The 15,552-nt window shown below is 33.3% G+C and overlaps 1 protein-coding gene across 2 annotated transcripts in view; it reads right to left on the reverse strand.

Annotated features, from left to right (window-relative positions):
• Positions 1 to 963: 963 nt before the first annotated feature.
• Positions 964 to 15,552, reverse strand: part of LOC129224013 (uncharacterized aarF domain-containing protein kinase 5-like) — a gene marked incomplete at its 3' end in the record, with an annotated part of 41,489 nt that continues 26,900 nt past the window's right edge. For both annotated transcript variants that reach the window (XM_054858407.1, XM_054858408.1), the window contains 7 exon segments: positions 964 to 1,141; positions 1,235 to 1,405; positions 2,241 to 2,322; positions 2,641 to 2,724; positions 4,844 to 4,975; positions 11,908 to 12,021; positions 15,374 to 15,514. In XM_054858407.1, the coding sequence (XP_054714382.1) occupies positions 964 to 1,141; positions 1,235 to 1,405; positions 2,241 to 2,322; positions 2,641 to 2,724; positions 4,844 to 4,975; positions 11,908 to 12,021; positions 15,374 to 15,514 (902 nt within the window).

Here is a 15,552-nt window from a genome sequence, read left to right on the forward strand (position 1 = left end):
CACGGTTAAATATCGTTTACCGATGTCTATCAATTATGACCAGCAAGTTCCAAACTTTCATTTAACATGACTGAGAAAGTTATCCGTCTTGAAGGAAAGTGTTGCTTTTTATTTAGCTCAATAATAAGAAGAGCTACAGGAAGTTTTTAAATCGAGGATCTAGCCACAGTATTTTGTTATTCTTCAAAAGTGTCAATGCTAAGAATAATGGTAACTAACTTTATGTTTCTCGCAATCACGAGTGTGTGTATGTAGGCTTGTGTGTTTGTGGGGGGTATGTGTGTTCGTGTAGGGGTATGTATATGTGTGTAGGCATGTGTTTGTGTGTGTGCAGACATGAGTGTGTGGGTAGTTGTGTGTGTGGGGGGGTATGTGTGTGTCTGTGTGCAGGCATGAGTGTGTGTGTGTGTCTGTGTGCAGATATGAGTGTGTGGGTAGTTGTGTGTAGGTGTGTGTCTGTGTGCAGGCATGAGTGTGTAGGTGTGTGTGTGTGTGTGTGCATAGGTGTGTATGTGTGTGTCTGTGTTCAGGCATGAGTGTGTGTGTGTATGTAGGTGTGTGTGTGTGTCTGTGTGCAGATATGAGTGTATGGGTAGTTGTGTGTAGGTGTGTGTATGTCTGTGTGCAGGCATGAGTGTGTGGGTAGTTGTGTGTAGGTGCGTGTGTGCGTGTGCGTAGGTGTGTGTGTATCTGTAGGTGTGTGTATCTGTAGGTGTCTGTATGCATGCGTGTATGTATGTGTGTGTGTGTAGGTGTATGTATGCTTGTGTGTAGCTGTGTGTGTATGCGCGTGTGTGTAGGACATGGACTCAACATGAAGACGACACTCGCTAGAGGAGCAGCATCGGGAGGGGCCGGCCGACGGTGGTGGTGCAGAGGGAGGTGGGGGGAAAATAAAATCAAAGGACATCAAAACAGTCAAGTGAGAACAATAAGCAATCGTGATTGCTCAAAAAAACTTGCCTAAATACTAGAAGCATTGGGAGAGGCAAGCTGCGTATGACAATCATGATTCTGTCAAAATGGTTCTTTGCCATTTCTTTCATGTATGCGGCATCAGCATCGCTGAGACGATTCGGGATGTGCATCTGCTTCCGATGCAGCGGCCTCTGCATCAGAATTTCGCAGAACAAATAATAATCTATAAGATGGAAGGTTAGTTAATAAATAAATAATCATTATTCCATCAGGCATGAAATTATTGTACTAGAACTTGGCTAGAGTCATTACGCACTTTTGACGTCCAGTTCTTCACAATGTTTTTTCATGAGGCGATGGTCGTTCAGTACAATTGATTTCCACAGCCTGCACAAGGAGATGCGATTCTTTTCCGGCAAATATTCATACAGACCATGGTCCAGCAATACAATCTGTGCACTGTTGTTCTTTCCCTTCCTCACAAAAACTACATTAGAGAAATTGAAATTTTATTTTTATTTTTCTTAGAAACATTTTAAAATTATTTCGATCAGTTCCCAACCTTTAAAGCACTCTAACTGCTCCCAAAAGAGTTTTAGTTTGTCACAAAGGAAAATGGAACCTAAATTCTTTAAAAAAAGGACCTTAATCTTAACTGTTAAAGTATAAAATTAGGAATAACTAATCAGCAGTAATTGAAAATTAGACACTTTGCTGATGAACTATTATCAGCTAATTTTAGACTATTAATCGTTAGAAAATTTATTTTTCTGTAAAAGTTACTTTCGCCCAGAGCAAGTAACTGTGCTAAAAGAATTTTTTGCAATTGATCAGTTGAAAAAATATTTTTTAAATTTTGAAATTACTTTTGCTTAGAACAAGAAACTATGCTGAATGAAGTTATTACACCTATTCAGTAGTTTCAAACTTTAGCAGTGTCGCTCCAATTTGATTTAAATTTTGAGAACAATACATTCATATTTTTTTAATGAGGAAAAAAAAATACAAATGGATAAAAGAGGTTACAGGGAAAATTCGAAATGAAACTGAAAGGAAAAAGGGAGCAGATTTTCAAAAACCGACTTTTACTGGAAAAAAGGAACCAGTAAAGTCCTGCTCTATGTGCCTTCCTCCTCTCCCCTTTGAATATTGATGTGAGATCGTGTTCACTGACCCTCCACCACATGTCGTCAATACAAGCAGTACAATAGGATACTGAATCTGGTTGGAATTTTTAAAATTTTTATATGAAGTTATATGACAAATTTGAATGTGTACATCATATTAAAGCTTTTCAAAATAATTGCAACAAGATTTTTTACCGTTGCCAGGATGAGGATCGGCATGCACGAATCCCGTGTGGAATATTTGTTCCGCAAAAGTTCGAACCACTTTGTTTCCAACCTAAAATATTAATAAAAATTTGACTCAATATTTTATAGCTTGAACATGAAATAAAAGCTACTTAGTTACATTATTAAAAAAAAAAAATCCATTCTTTATCGACAGTAGTTTATAGCCTCTGCTTTGAGGAACATTTTTGTAATACATTCGATTTTATTTACTCCCATTTAAAGAAAAAAATATTCAATAAAATTATTGATGAAACTTTTACTTCTTAGTAACATTTTTAAGAAAAAGTGGGAAAAAAAGGCAAAATATGACCTCAATTTATTAAAAATTTCACTTGTAAAAAAAAGGAAAGAAAGAAATGTAACTTACATCTGCAATGTCTAGTCCCAATTTTGTAATTCCATTTACATCACTAATGCTTACACCATCTATAAATTCAGCAGTCAAAATTCGCTAAAATAGATTGCAAGGAAACAAATTGGTACTAAGTTCACATATTTATCTCATTCATAAACATAAGTGTAACAAATTAACTTTTTATTCTATTCAATAAGCAGCCAATTTGTAAAGAAAAAATGAATTTTTTCAAAAAATGTTATTTTTACATTTTAAAATGAAACAAAATAAACAATTTCAGAGGAGTAACCCCCCCCCCCCTCCATGCATAGTTATTTATTATTTTTAATTTAATGATTTATTTCACATTATTATTATGTTATTGCATTTTAAACATAAAAACAATTAATTTTAGCAAATAAAATTTAGCTTGATATTTTATTCTTTACTGTTATGCTCCCCCCCCCCCCTCGTTTCATCAAAAAAACAAAAAACAAAGGGGGAAAAAGAGAAATCCACAGATAAAATGATTTTATCTCTCAATATTAATTTTTCCTTTTAAGCCAAATTAAAAATTTACAATAAGAAGAGTATTTTCAATAAAACAAATCTGCAATCGTAAATAAGAATAAAATTTAACTTTAGTGCAGCACTATGTGATCAGCAGGCTAAAATTCCATAAGAAGTAACTTTGAAAATATTTTTTAATTGAAATTACTATTGTAACCTTATATAAAATTAAGCATTTACTATGCACACCTTTCGCTGTAGGAATGTGTTTATATTAAAAAATATAAATAAATAAATGCCAAGCAAGATTAGTTGACAAAATAAATACCAAAAGTATCAGATATCATATTTTCAAAGTAAATATGGGATATATATATATATATATATATATATATATATCAACTACATATACCCCATATTTACTTTGAAAATATGATATCTGATACTTTTGATATTTATTTTTAGAAGTACAATATACACAATCAAAATTGTACTTCTTGATCCTGTTAATATTATTTAAAATTAAAATCATTACAAATAATTAAATAGTAATTGATTTCTAGTAGGATATACTTTTATGTATCATCTTTAGAATGACTCTTTTTTTTTCATAATAATAATGACTAAAAATAATGTAACAATTAAAGAAAAAAAGTCAGGTTCAGAGCTAAATGTCTGTCAGGAAAAAATGCAAAAAGTCTTATATGTGTGTGTGTAATGACTAATGCATTCTTTGCTGCAAAAGCAACCTGCTTTTGTGAACTGTGGAAGCGCCCTCTTGCAGGCGAGCGAGAAAGTTTGGCAATTCGGAACTAGATTTCGAAAGAATAGGACTTTAGTTTGAAACTCGATTCTATCAATCTTTTCAATTTCCTATTTTTTAATGTGCTATGTGTATGTGTGAAATAATTAGTCTAGTGTAGTTATTAATATTTTTATCGTTCCTTAAAATGTGTTAATAGATATAATTAGGCTTTGTCATTGGTTCTACTCGGTAACACATACGCAAATCAATTTAGAACAATAACAGATTACTTGCCCCCCCCCCCCCCCCCGGAAAAATGGAAGGATAGAAGAAAAAATTACGTTCACTAAAGGTTGCTACGGAACTCATAAGAAATCTGGGGTTGAAGGGTGTGTAGTTAAGTCGTTGTTCCGTTCTGAAGTTCTTAAATCCCCTCAAGTTTATTTCAAATCTTAGCTGTAACCAGTAACACTGTAAAATCAGTTTCAAGTTATCCCTTTTGTTTGTTGATTATCATTTCTAGTCTTCTTAGCTTCATTAAAAATCATTCAAGTTAAGTAGATTGATTTTTTACTTTTCTCTTGATCAGATTGTTAAAACGAAAATCCCCTAATGTTGCGATCAAATTGAATTGCCCCGAAGAATATGAAGATGTATGTTGGCGTAAAAATGTAATTTCTGTTAATTTATTAATAATTAACTTTTATTTAATCCGATGCTCGCATAAATAAGAAATTGGGTTTCATACATGAAAGTTAGCTTTTATTTTAATGTTTTAGGATACTTTTATGATAAAATAAGATTGTTTCCATGTATTGAAATTTCTATATATCGATTTTTTTTCCGGAAATTTGCTACTTCGATACATGGAGGTCCGACTGTATTAAGTTTGTGTTGATTGAAAATATAGGATATATTCAAATATTTAGAAAATATGATATTTTCAAACCCAGATGCCAAAGGTGGTCATGCAACCCCTACCTCTGTGCTCAATTTCCAGTGCACTTCCGGAACGTAAACGTAAGACAGGTGCTTGAGATCTTTTGCACATCTTTCCATATTTCTGCCTTCATGGACAAAGTCTAACTCTTCTGACAAACTTTCTTTCAGATACTACTGAAATAAGAATACAAAAAGTCATCACATTAAAAAGAAGCTATTTCAGAATGTTTTCAACACATTTATTTGCCTTAAAAAATCTATTCTCGACAGATATGGTTCTTTTTGTAGTAAGTTACCGCCCTAAGCCAGGGCTAAGGCATAAATACTTAAAATACACTGCCAGCTCAGTTATTCCATCCGAGGACTGCAGTTTCGTGCTTTTTAGCACTGAGCTGGCGGTGTATTTTAAGTATTAATTAATGCCTTAGCCCTAGCATAGGGCGGTAACTTACTACAAAATACTGTGCTTTGCCATCAATCTTTGAGTTGAACCGCACCATTGCTGCGATCACTCATCAGGTGTGCTAATTCTGCATTAGCTACCAGTTTGTTTGGCTCTCTTGGCTCCCTTAAGAGATTTTTCGCCTCCAGCTCATGTGATTCCTATTCCGTGCTGACGAGTGCTAAAAAGCATGAAACTGCAGTCCTTGGATGGAATAACTGAGCTGGCGGTGTATTTTAAGTATTTCTGCCTTAGCCCTGGCTTTAGGACGGTAATTTACTACAAAATACCTTAGCTTTGCCATCAATCTTTGAGTTGAACCGCACCATTGCTGCGGTCGCTCATCTGGTTTGCTAATTCTGCATTAGCCACCAGTTTGGCTCTCTTGGCTCCCTTAAGAGGTTTTCCACCCTCAGCTCAGGTAGTTCCTTTTCCGTGCTGAAGAGTGCTAAAACGCACGAAACTGCAGTCCTCGGATGGAATAACTGAGCTGGCGGGGTATTTTAAGTAAATATGGTTCTTATTTTATGGAGTGTTCAATTGATTTTTTTATACCACAAAAAATGCTTGATAATGTTGATAATTTTACAATTACAAATAATAATAACTATTTATTATTATTTGGAATTGGGATATTAGTTGCATAAACAGAGCCATCATCTGACCTATCTCTTAAACCCAATCCAGGCTTAGGATAATTAAAAAAGTTTAGTTCAGCTTGAAATGAAGAATTTGTTGTCTTAGTAGTAGTTTTCCTCCCTCAATCAATACTTTTCTTGATATACACACGGGGTGATCACTCTGAGATTACTATAGCACAAAAACTAATATAATTAGGATTCTGATTATTTCAATGTGGAGTTAAAAAGTTATAAAGTTTTTGATAAAACTTCTAATGGAGCCATTCCATTTCAGATCAAGCAGGGCCTGTCACATGACCATCACTGATTTTTTGAAAAAATTACAGTAGTTGTAACACTAAGGGACATGTGAAATATCCCAAAAGGATTTCGTAAAAAAAAAAAAAAAAATTCTTTCTTCAGTTACAGCCTACTCAAATTCTGCATAAAATCGGCCATTTTGGGGGAAAAAAAACAGAAAAACACTTGATTTGAAACAGACACTATTTCAAAAGTATTTTATTTGAATAATTATTTTTTCTAAAAATAAATAAGGACCCACGTATCATCTAGACATCGTTTTTGAAAATTTACTTAGGATTTTTGCTAAAGAAAAAAAAAACAATTTGTGTGGCAAAAAAAAAAAAAAAATGCATTTTTACCAATTTTATGATTTCTTTCTCCATGAGAAAAAAGTTTTTTTAAAAATAAATATAGATAGTAGTCTAAAGTCCTTTTATGATAGTGTCATAGCATATGTTATTATAATCCAAAGAGCATACAGCTTTAGAAATAAAATTTAATATTTTGAAAATTTTCAAAAATTACTGAAATTCTGATTATATTAATGCGTAATAGCTACAATAATGGTGTACTTTATCAGTAACAGCTAAAATCTTCCCCTTATCTTGTTTCAATATTAGTTTATTTTGTCTCCAAAGCTATGCATTCACCGTTAGTTACATTATGCTGTTTGTTACATTATGCCGCAACGAATCAAAATTTTCTCTTTCAATTACAACGTGCAATTCAATTACATGACAGAGGAAAACATACAAGCTCAAAGGGAAGAGCAGTACAATTGCATTTAAAACAATTTATTTTACTTTCGTGCTTTGGTTGTCATTGGTGACTGTTGTCCCAGAATTTTTGGATCCTACCTCGTATGATTAGTTTTACACATTAGTTTTCTTTCGGCCACAAGAGGGTGCCTGTGATGCAGGAAGATTTATTGCTGCTAATCAAAAAACTGTTTTCTTACTGTATTTCATAATGTAATTTAGCTTGGTATTGTTTAGGGGGCTCATTTTTGCTTTTATTGTATTCTTGAAGTGTTTTTGCATTTTTTTGGAGTTAAGCCTAACATGTGGCGATCTTCTAGTTTTTGATTTGTGTGCTTTCTTGGGTGTAGCTACTCAGTTTATTTACTGCTATATTTGCTGTTTGTAGTATTGTTCTGTGTTTCTTTTGCATTTTTATCATTCTGGTGTGTCTTTTGGAGTATTAGTCCAGTCATGTTAGACATTAAAATCGCAAAATGCGATGCAGTTCTGATTTTTTAATATGTTGTTTGGGTCTGTCAGGGTAGTGTAAAACTAAGTTTGCAGTTTTCAAAAATCTGTGCTCGCTGCGTAACTCGCGAAAAACTGCGAAACCTAAACTATCCATTTTTTGATGCAAATGTGGATACTCATTTCAAAGCACATTAAATTTTGAATAATTTAAGCTCAAGTGGCATTCTGTACGACCAATAGTTTAGGAGATACCATACTAGTGGCGGCTCGTGCCTTAATTTAGCGGGTAGATTCGCTGTATAAAATTTTCACAATAATATTTATACAGATAAAATGGAGAGAACTGCAGTTAGTAATGCTGGACTTGCAGTTTCTTTATTTTGAACTTCTCTTCTAGCGTCAAAGTTGAAATTGTTTAGAAAAATATCCACTTGAGCATTTTTATTATAATTTTAAGGTAAACAACCAAAATTTTAAGACACCCACCCCATGCAACTAGTAATACACACAGCATTAATCGAACTACTACATTACACTTTTGATGCCAACACGATCACATGATCACGCAGCAGCATTAACTTTCGTTTTAGCATGCTTCCTTATATCAAATTATGAAAAAATTGGTAACTCATGGTTCATACTCAATTTCAGAAATAAAATGAAGGATTTTTGGAGGAGTTTTGAAGGAGTAAAATGAGATTTTGAAGGAGTACTAATGGGCTGTCCTTAAATGGTGTTGCACTTTTATTCATCGTATTTGACCCCCTTCCCCTTTGTCACAAAATGTCACACTTCACCTTACTACTCCTCGTCACATGTCATAACATAGTGTTGTAACAACTGTGTGATGTCACTTTTTATCAATCTTTCTCTTACCCTTGTCACAGTTTCATGAACCCGGCTCTCCCTCAAGTTATGACATCAAACATGGATGACCCTTTTTACATTGTCCGAACTGCGATTTACTAAACAATTGTTTTCTTTAACACAATTGATTAATATAGTACATCTACTTATGTATTTTTAAATATTTAAATAATTATTAGACAAACTGACTTTTGCTGCTGAGAGTGTGGTGGAGGGAAAAGCAATAGATATAAAACTTGGAAAAATAGCTAAGCACCATTTAAGCATGTTTTACTTCACTTATGAAATGTCTTAGTCGTCTAATAATATTTTCACCTTCAACTTTTATGACTCCTATGCTCAATTCGTAAATCACATCTTTATGGAAAAAATAAATATACGCAATTACTACATCAAAATCGTAAATATACCTTTGCAGTTGTGACGATGTTAAGTTGTCGATTGAAATATTTTAAGTCACTGTCATAGAGAAAAATTATGTAGTCGAACTAAAAAAGAAGGAGTTTTGAAGGAATTAAAACCAAAATGAAGGAGTTTGAAGGACCCTTTAGGAAAATTTCCTGAATGAAGGAGTATTGGAGAAGTTTTGAAGGAGCGTATGAACCCTGTAACTATTTTCTTCTAGAAGAACAAAGTTTTCTCAATCGCCAGTATATTCTTCATATATCAAAATTAGAATTACCTTCAATTTTTATTGTGTGAAACTACATCACAATACCTAGGGGTCACATCCCATTCATAGCACTTTTTAAAGCATTTGAATAAAACATGTAATTCCTAGGAATATTTGTATGCGCTTACTTATTAGCCAATAATTAATTTTCATGCCTGTTAAATTATGGTTCAAATTATGATTTTCACTATCGCGGATTGCGATAGGAGGAGTTTTTTTTTTCTACTAATGGCTTTTATCACAACCATAGTTTGAATTCATGACATCAAAATTCAAATGAATGCAAGGGGCTGGATGTTGGATGATATATGCTGGATACTATTTTCAGGTAAAAAGGATTGTGTAAAATTGTGAAGGTCGATAATAAATAATTTGATTCCAAAGTACATGGATTCCTGCATTATAAGAATAAAAAATAAAATCAAAGGCAGATGTCATTCAACGGTCAAGTAAAAACTTTAACCAATTCATAACTGCTCAAAAACAGTTCGAAATTGAGAAAAGGAGCATTTAGTGTGAGTGACCTAAAGCTAATAACTTTTTAAATAATTCAATCAGAGTGTTGAAATTTTCTTCATAAAGTTTGAAACAATCTGAAGTTTTAAAATAAACAATTAAAAAAAATCGAATAGTTTGGTCATTTTTGAGGTTATGTAGCCCTACGCCTTTAAGGACTTAAAGCGATGTATTGGATCAAATTGAAATAATTTAGGTTTATTCCGCCTTAGAGTACTACAGAACAGAAAACACATATCGATAAGACCTATTATATGATTTAATACTTATTACTTTAGCCAAATATCAGAACAAAAAAGAAAATTGAATAGATCTCGCCCAATTGAAGTTTTTTGTAAAAGTTTCCCACCAGTTCAGAACTTTTCACACTCAAAACCAACTATTCGAAAACAAACGCTTCATTCAGAAATTCCGATCATATTAGTTCCAAACAGAAAAATTAATAAATAAAAATATGCATGCGATGCGATGCGGTAGAATCAGGAGAACCAATAAAATGGTAAACGCCAATTCTAGATATTAACAGCCATTTAAGATTAAAGACAATTACAAAAGAAGGACAGTGGAAAACGATAACAGCACTTTCTTTCATTCAGTGGGCTAATCTTTTTTTGCCCTTTTCTGAGATGTTGTTTCATACAAGCGACGTGTGTCAAATCCTTCCCCACCTGCTATTGCCCTTCTACTGCTATTGGGTCAAGCTATTTTTCGGAGGGCTAGGGAGCTGGAGCCCATGCAGAAGGAATCGGGGTGGCAAGGACTTGCCGTTTTGGTGTCTGGTTGAATCGTCGTGATTGGTTAGGAGCGTAGGTGTGGCAGGGGTAGTCCTGGGGCAAACCAGTCGAAGCCCCGAGAATAATTCTCAGAGCTTGCAAGCGCAAACGCTAACAGATGGAAAAATTTTCACATTTTAGAAGAGATATGCAGAGTGTTAGAGATTTAAAATGTGTTTCATGTCCCCAATTCGTTGTTTGTTTGTTGTTTTTTTAAAATTTTTTAGCGAAATACTAAAAGTTATTTTTACATGATCTATTAGTAGCGTACAATTTTTCTGGGTGGGCCTGGCCCACCCAGCCCATAGTGACAAGCTGCCCCTGTACGGTACTTAAAAAATTGGCCATTTTTGGCAAAAAATAAAAAAAAAATGCTTCAATCACATTCCACGCCAAATATGGACATGAATTCCCACTCTAAATAAAAAAAACTGGATATACTGTTACAGAAAATTTAATTGGCTTTCATCTAAGCCCAAAACGAAGTCTGTAGCTTCAATAGTTCTTTCACAATCGCAAAACAGACAAATAATCGGAAAATTCAATTTTTGGAGAAATGAGACAAAATACTTTTCAGGACAATATGGACGATCCTATTCTACAAAAAAAGGGGCAAAGAATGACGTAATAAGACTTTAATGTGTGTTTATATAAGTTGTTTGTGCTGTCATAACAGGACAGTTATAAAACATTAAATTGGCCCCTAGTTGACAGCCCTATGCAGGTAATGAAAACATTTCTTCTCCAACTTATCTATGTTGTTCACATTGATGAATTTTCAACCATATTTCGTTTTTCGACTGGAAAGTTATCTACCGAGTTTGATTTTGAGTAGAGAATAATTTTGGTATCAGACGAATTTGTAATGAGATCCGAAGGCAGACGAACAGAGAAACAAAAAATAAATGAAAATGAAAGTTGACTCATTCTTTGTGCAAAAGCAAATGAAACTGTCCATGTTCATCATATCAAATGTAAAGCTTCAGCGAGAAACTTAGAATAAAAAATGTACCTGCTGTACTAAGTTCAATATAATCTAATGTTTATACTTATTGAAAAATCAGCAGGAAGTATGGAAAATAGGGATGCACCCAGAAACATTAACCAAAATGATTTTTTTTTCACTTAGCAGGTCTTGATTTCTTCGCAAAAAATACTTGCCTTTATTTATAAGAGATGTGAAAAACAGAATGAATTCAAAGGATTTTTATGTACACTGTAAGAAACTTCACGGTTGTGGATCAACAAATTTTCCCCTAGTTTGTGAGCAAACTTGCATAATGAAACTAAAGGGGAGCCTGAAAGAACTAATCCATAGTTGTAACATAATAAACAATTCAGCTGTGTGCTTTTTCGGAGAGTTTTATGAAATATGTTCCTGTTAAACTTTATTGGAGAACTGGAATGACTCTGGGACGTTTTTACTGTCTTCGGATACATCAGAACGATTATGCGCTATAGCAATATGATCATATTTGACTTCTCAATATCACAGTGCCCCAGAAGAAAGTTATCCAACGTGTATAATAAACGACACTGTTGCTCCCTACGCTTGGACTTGAGGGCATTGAAGAAAAAAGTGACTACAGAATATATTTTAAGACAACTGTTGTTTCATCTTAAAAACATACAACATTTTCTTTTTCACTTGGAACTAATATTATTATCGAGAAAAATTAAGTTAAGAAAAATACTTACATCCATTACCCAAGAAAAGTTGAAGTTTGGATGCATCCAACCAATAAGTGTTAGCAAGAGGTAGATGGTGTTAGTGTCACCACTAAACCGTTGACGCAAATCAATATATTGGGCCTGAAATTACGAAATCGATGTTTATCAATACTGGAAAACAAATATGAATAATCAAGAGCTTATGAAAGACAAAATTTCTGCTGAGAGATTAAAATACAATATCAATTCATTTTTTTTAACAGTGTTAAGATATTTTTAAATAAATCAGTGGTCTGATGGACCAGTTAATACAGAGTTTTGCTGACAAATTTAGCACAGGCATTTAATGATCCATTCTTGTGCTGAGGATGAATAATGAAAAATTAAGAAGAAAAGGCAAAAATTTGTCCAACCAAACTAAGCATGAAAATAGGAGTCAATCAGCAGTTTTTAATGGAGAAACTGGGAAAGAGCAAAAGCATCTTTCTGTAACAACACTAGCCTAGGAATTTCGATTAAAAAATCTTACTCCTGTTGCTGCTTTGAGGTGGGTTACATAAGGTGGCCAAAACAGTATGTTGAATGTTATGCTTTTACCTTTTCTTCATGAAATCTTTAAATGATGACTCGGTTCTTGTGAAAACAGAGAAAGTTTATTTACAAAGTGGAACGAGAAAGTTGCTAATACTTGCTAAAATATCCATAGCAACTAAAAAAATATCGTAAAACACCATAAACACAACAGTAAAATTGCACTTATATTCAAATACAATAAAACACTGAAACAAAATTACGGCGCATATGCTTTGCAGCAACAGAGTTAAAACAAGCTCCCTAAGTCACAGCTGACTGTAAATTAACTAAATTTAGGGCAGCTGTTTGTAATAGCATTGAAAAAACATTTGAGTAAAGTAAAGCAGTTATCTATTAGGTTCTGTTTATTTACATTCAAACCCAAGGGCCCCCATATGGGGGGGGGGGGGTTAAGCCCTCTCCTCCCTCTGAAATTAGAACTTCCTTGTTTTTAGTACTTTTTTCTTTGCAAAAGTGTAAAAACATTTCTTCTTCAGCAATTAATGAATAAGTTATTAAAAATGTCAAATTTGAATAATTCTAACCTGTACTGAAATTGATTTCTATGGGGAAAATATCCTCCTAAACCATGGGGAAAATATCTGAGCCCCCTTTGCATATGGGCGCCCTTGGTCAAACCTCCTTCATTTGAACACGCTTAGAACAAATTATTGCTAAGACAAACTATACAGTTGGCTCTCTGTTTAACGACTTTCAAGGGACCATAAAAAATCGTCCTTAAGTAGAAAGCGTTCTTTAATAGAATGCTTTTAACACTATAGCGGAACATCTGGGACCGTAAAAAGCCGTCATTAAACAGAGAAAGTCGTTAAATAGAGCATCGTTAAACAGAGAGCCAACTGTATTTGCCATCCTCATTCTATTATATTTACACATAATGCTATATATTATATTATAATGCTTATTATTTAGATATGACTAATTAATTTTAAAGGTCCTTTCAAGTTTGTTTCAGGGGTGTAAGTGTATTCAAGTTAAATGTTCTGATAACAGTGACATTTTCGGAAACCATGGGGCAGCTACTACGATAATGTCAGTGAAAACATTACTGCTAAATATGCAAAAAAGAAACAATAGAAATATGTACACTTTTTATTGAATTCAGGTGATGTTGGACTTTACTGAGGATGAAGTCATAATAATCTCAACCCCCCCCCCAGCCAACTTTAAATCGACATTGTTGTTTAGCGCTTCCCATTTCTTTTTCAACTTATGTTTTCTAATTTATAAAACTTAATCTGAATTAATTGTTTGTATTATGTCTATATAGCATTTTTAAAAGTAAAATTTATGCCTGTGGGCTTTTAATAAATTTCACAGATGTAATTGTCTTGTTTTTCGTTCTATAATTTTCTATCATACGGATTTAAATGTTAGTGGAAACAGCATTGATGTATTTGTAGGGGAGACCGGGGAAAGATGACGAGCCGGGCAAGATGACGAATGTCTTAATTTTTGCGTTTTCCTCTAGGAAACAGCATCAACTGGATACTACTGGCTCTTTATCGGCTGTTTGTTCAACAATAGTATAAAGACGCTAAAATTATCATATTTGTGTTAGTTCTGAAGCTCTGATTGTTTACCGCTGCTACGTTATAACTTTTATGCATGTGTAAATAAGCTCTGCTTAAGATACAGGAATGATAGATTGTTTATCTTTAGTATTTATGAGTAACTTAGTTTATATACTGCCTATTACCATGAATAAACGTCAATTAATCGCCTTCCTTTATGGCAATGAAGACAAATCCTTTCAAACAGGCAGTCCAGGGCACGATGGCGGGCCGAAACACGAGGCAAGATGACAATACTTCTTCTTTACAAGTCCTGCTTATAAAGAGGAGTGTTTTGACCCCCCAATGGAAGAATGGTTCTAGTGCTGCAATGCCAGAAGTGGTGGCGCGAGGAATGTTCCAATTATGAAAATGGCCTTTTTATTTGTGACTATTGTTAGCTGCACCATTAAGCACTTCAACGTAACTTTGCAATTCATTACGCTTAATTTAATGCTTTGTAAGATGTAAAAACACAGTACAAATTTGTTAAAATATGTAATATATTCAAAAAATAGTGTTCAACCTTTTTCAGTGTTGTCATCTTGCCCCAGTACTGCGGCAGGATGACGATTTGTTAAAGTTATGAAAAAATTAAAGTATCCTTCATTTATTTCATTTGAAAAATTAATTGGTACTGTATTTAATACTACAAAGTACCACTCTAACAGCTCATGTAAAGGAAATTTTGCTATCCTTAAAAATAAATAAATATACAACAAAAATTGTTAGCATAGTCATCTTGCCCCAGTCTCCCCTACATACTTTGAATAGGTGTCAATAAGTTTAAATTTTTTTGTTTCAAAACTTTTGAATAAGGCTTCAACATTGAACTGTTCTAAAAAAGGGTTGCACTTACCCCAACCAAAGTTAGCTAATTTGCTATGCTGTAGAAGTACACACAATCACATGCTCCTAACATCGGAAATTGGACAGTTAAATTGATAATTCACGTTTTTTAAAGTCAAGTAATTTTCTTCCACTAACAAAATATTGTTTTGAGTTCCCAGTAATTCATTACACATCTATGTAAAATACCTAAAAACAGTTATTTAAAAAACAATGCAGTCAAAGAGCATCAGGAAGGATTTTTTCCCTAGAAAAAAATGTATATAGATCCTGATAGAAAAAATTATAACCTTTAATCGTAATTTTTAGAAAAAATATAGCATTTTTTAGAAGTTAAAACATTCAAATAATAATAATAATAAAGATTACAAAAGTTTTTCTGCAAGAATGTCGAATTGGTGAACAAGTTTATTTATTTTTATTTCTTGAGAAACATTAATAATAGTATGCAAAATACGAAAAAAAAAGAAAGCATTTCTTTTTATTAGCAAACATACCTTAACAGCCACAGTTTCTCCATTATGAGTAACAGCTTTAAAAACCTGAGCTAGACTGGCAGCAGCGATAGGTTTCCTGTTGAATTCTGCAAAAATTTCTTCTGGCAACTTCCCAAAATCTTCTTTGAATAAAGTTTCAAGCTAACATAAAAAGTTTTCATTTTAAATACAATATTTTT

Source organism: Uloborus diversus, chromosome 6 (assembly GCF_026930045.1).
Source record: "Uloborus diversus isolate 005 chromosome 6, Udiv.v.3.1, whole genome shotgun sequence".
Classification (NCBI taxonomy): Eukaryota; Metazoa; Arthropoda; class Arachnida; order Araneae; family Uloboridae; genus Uloborus; species Uloborus diversus.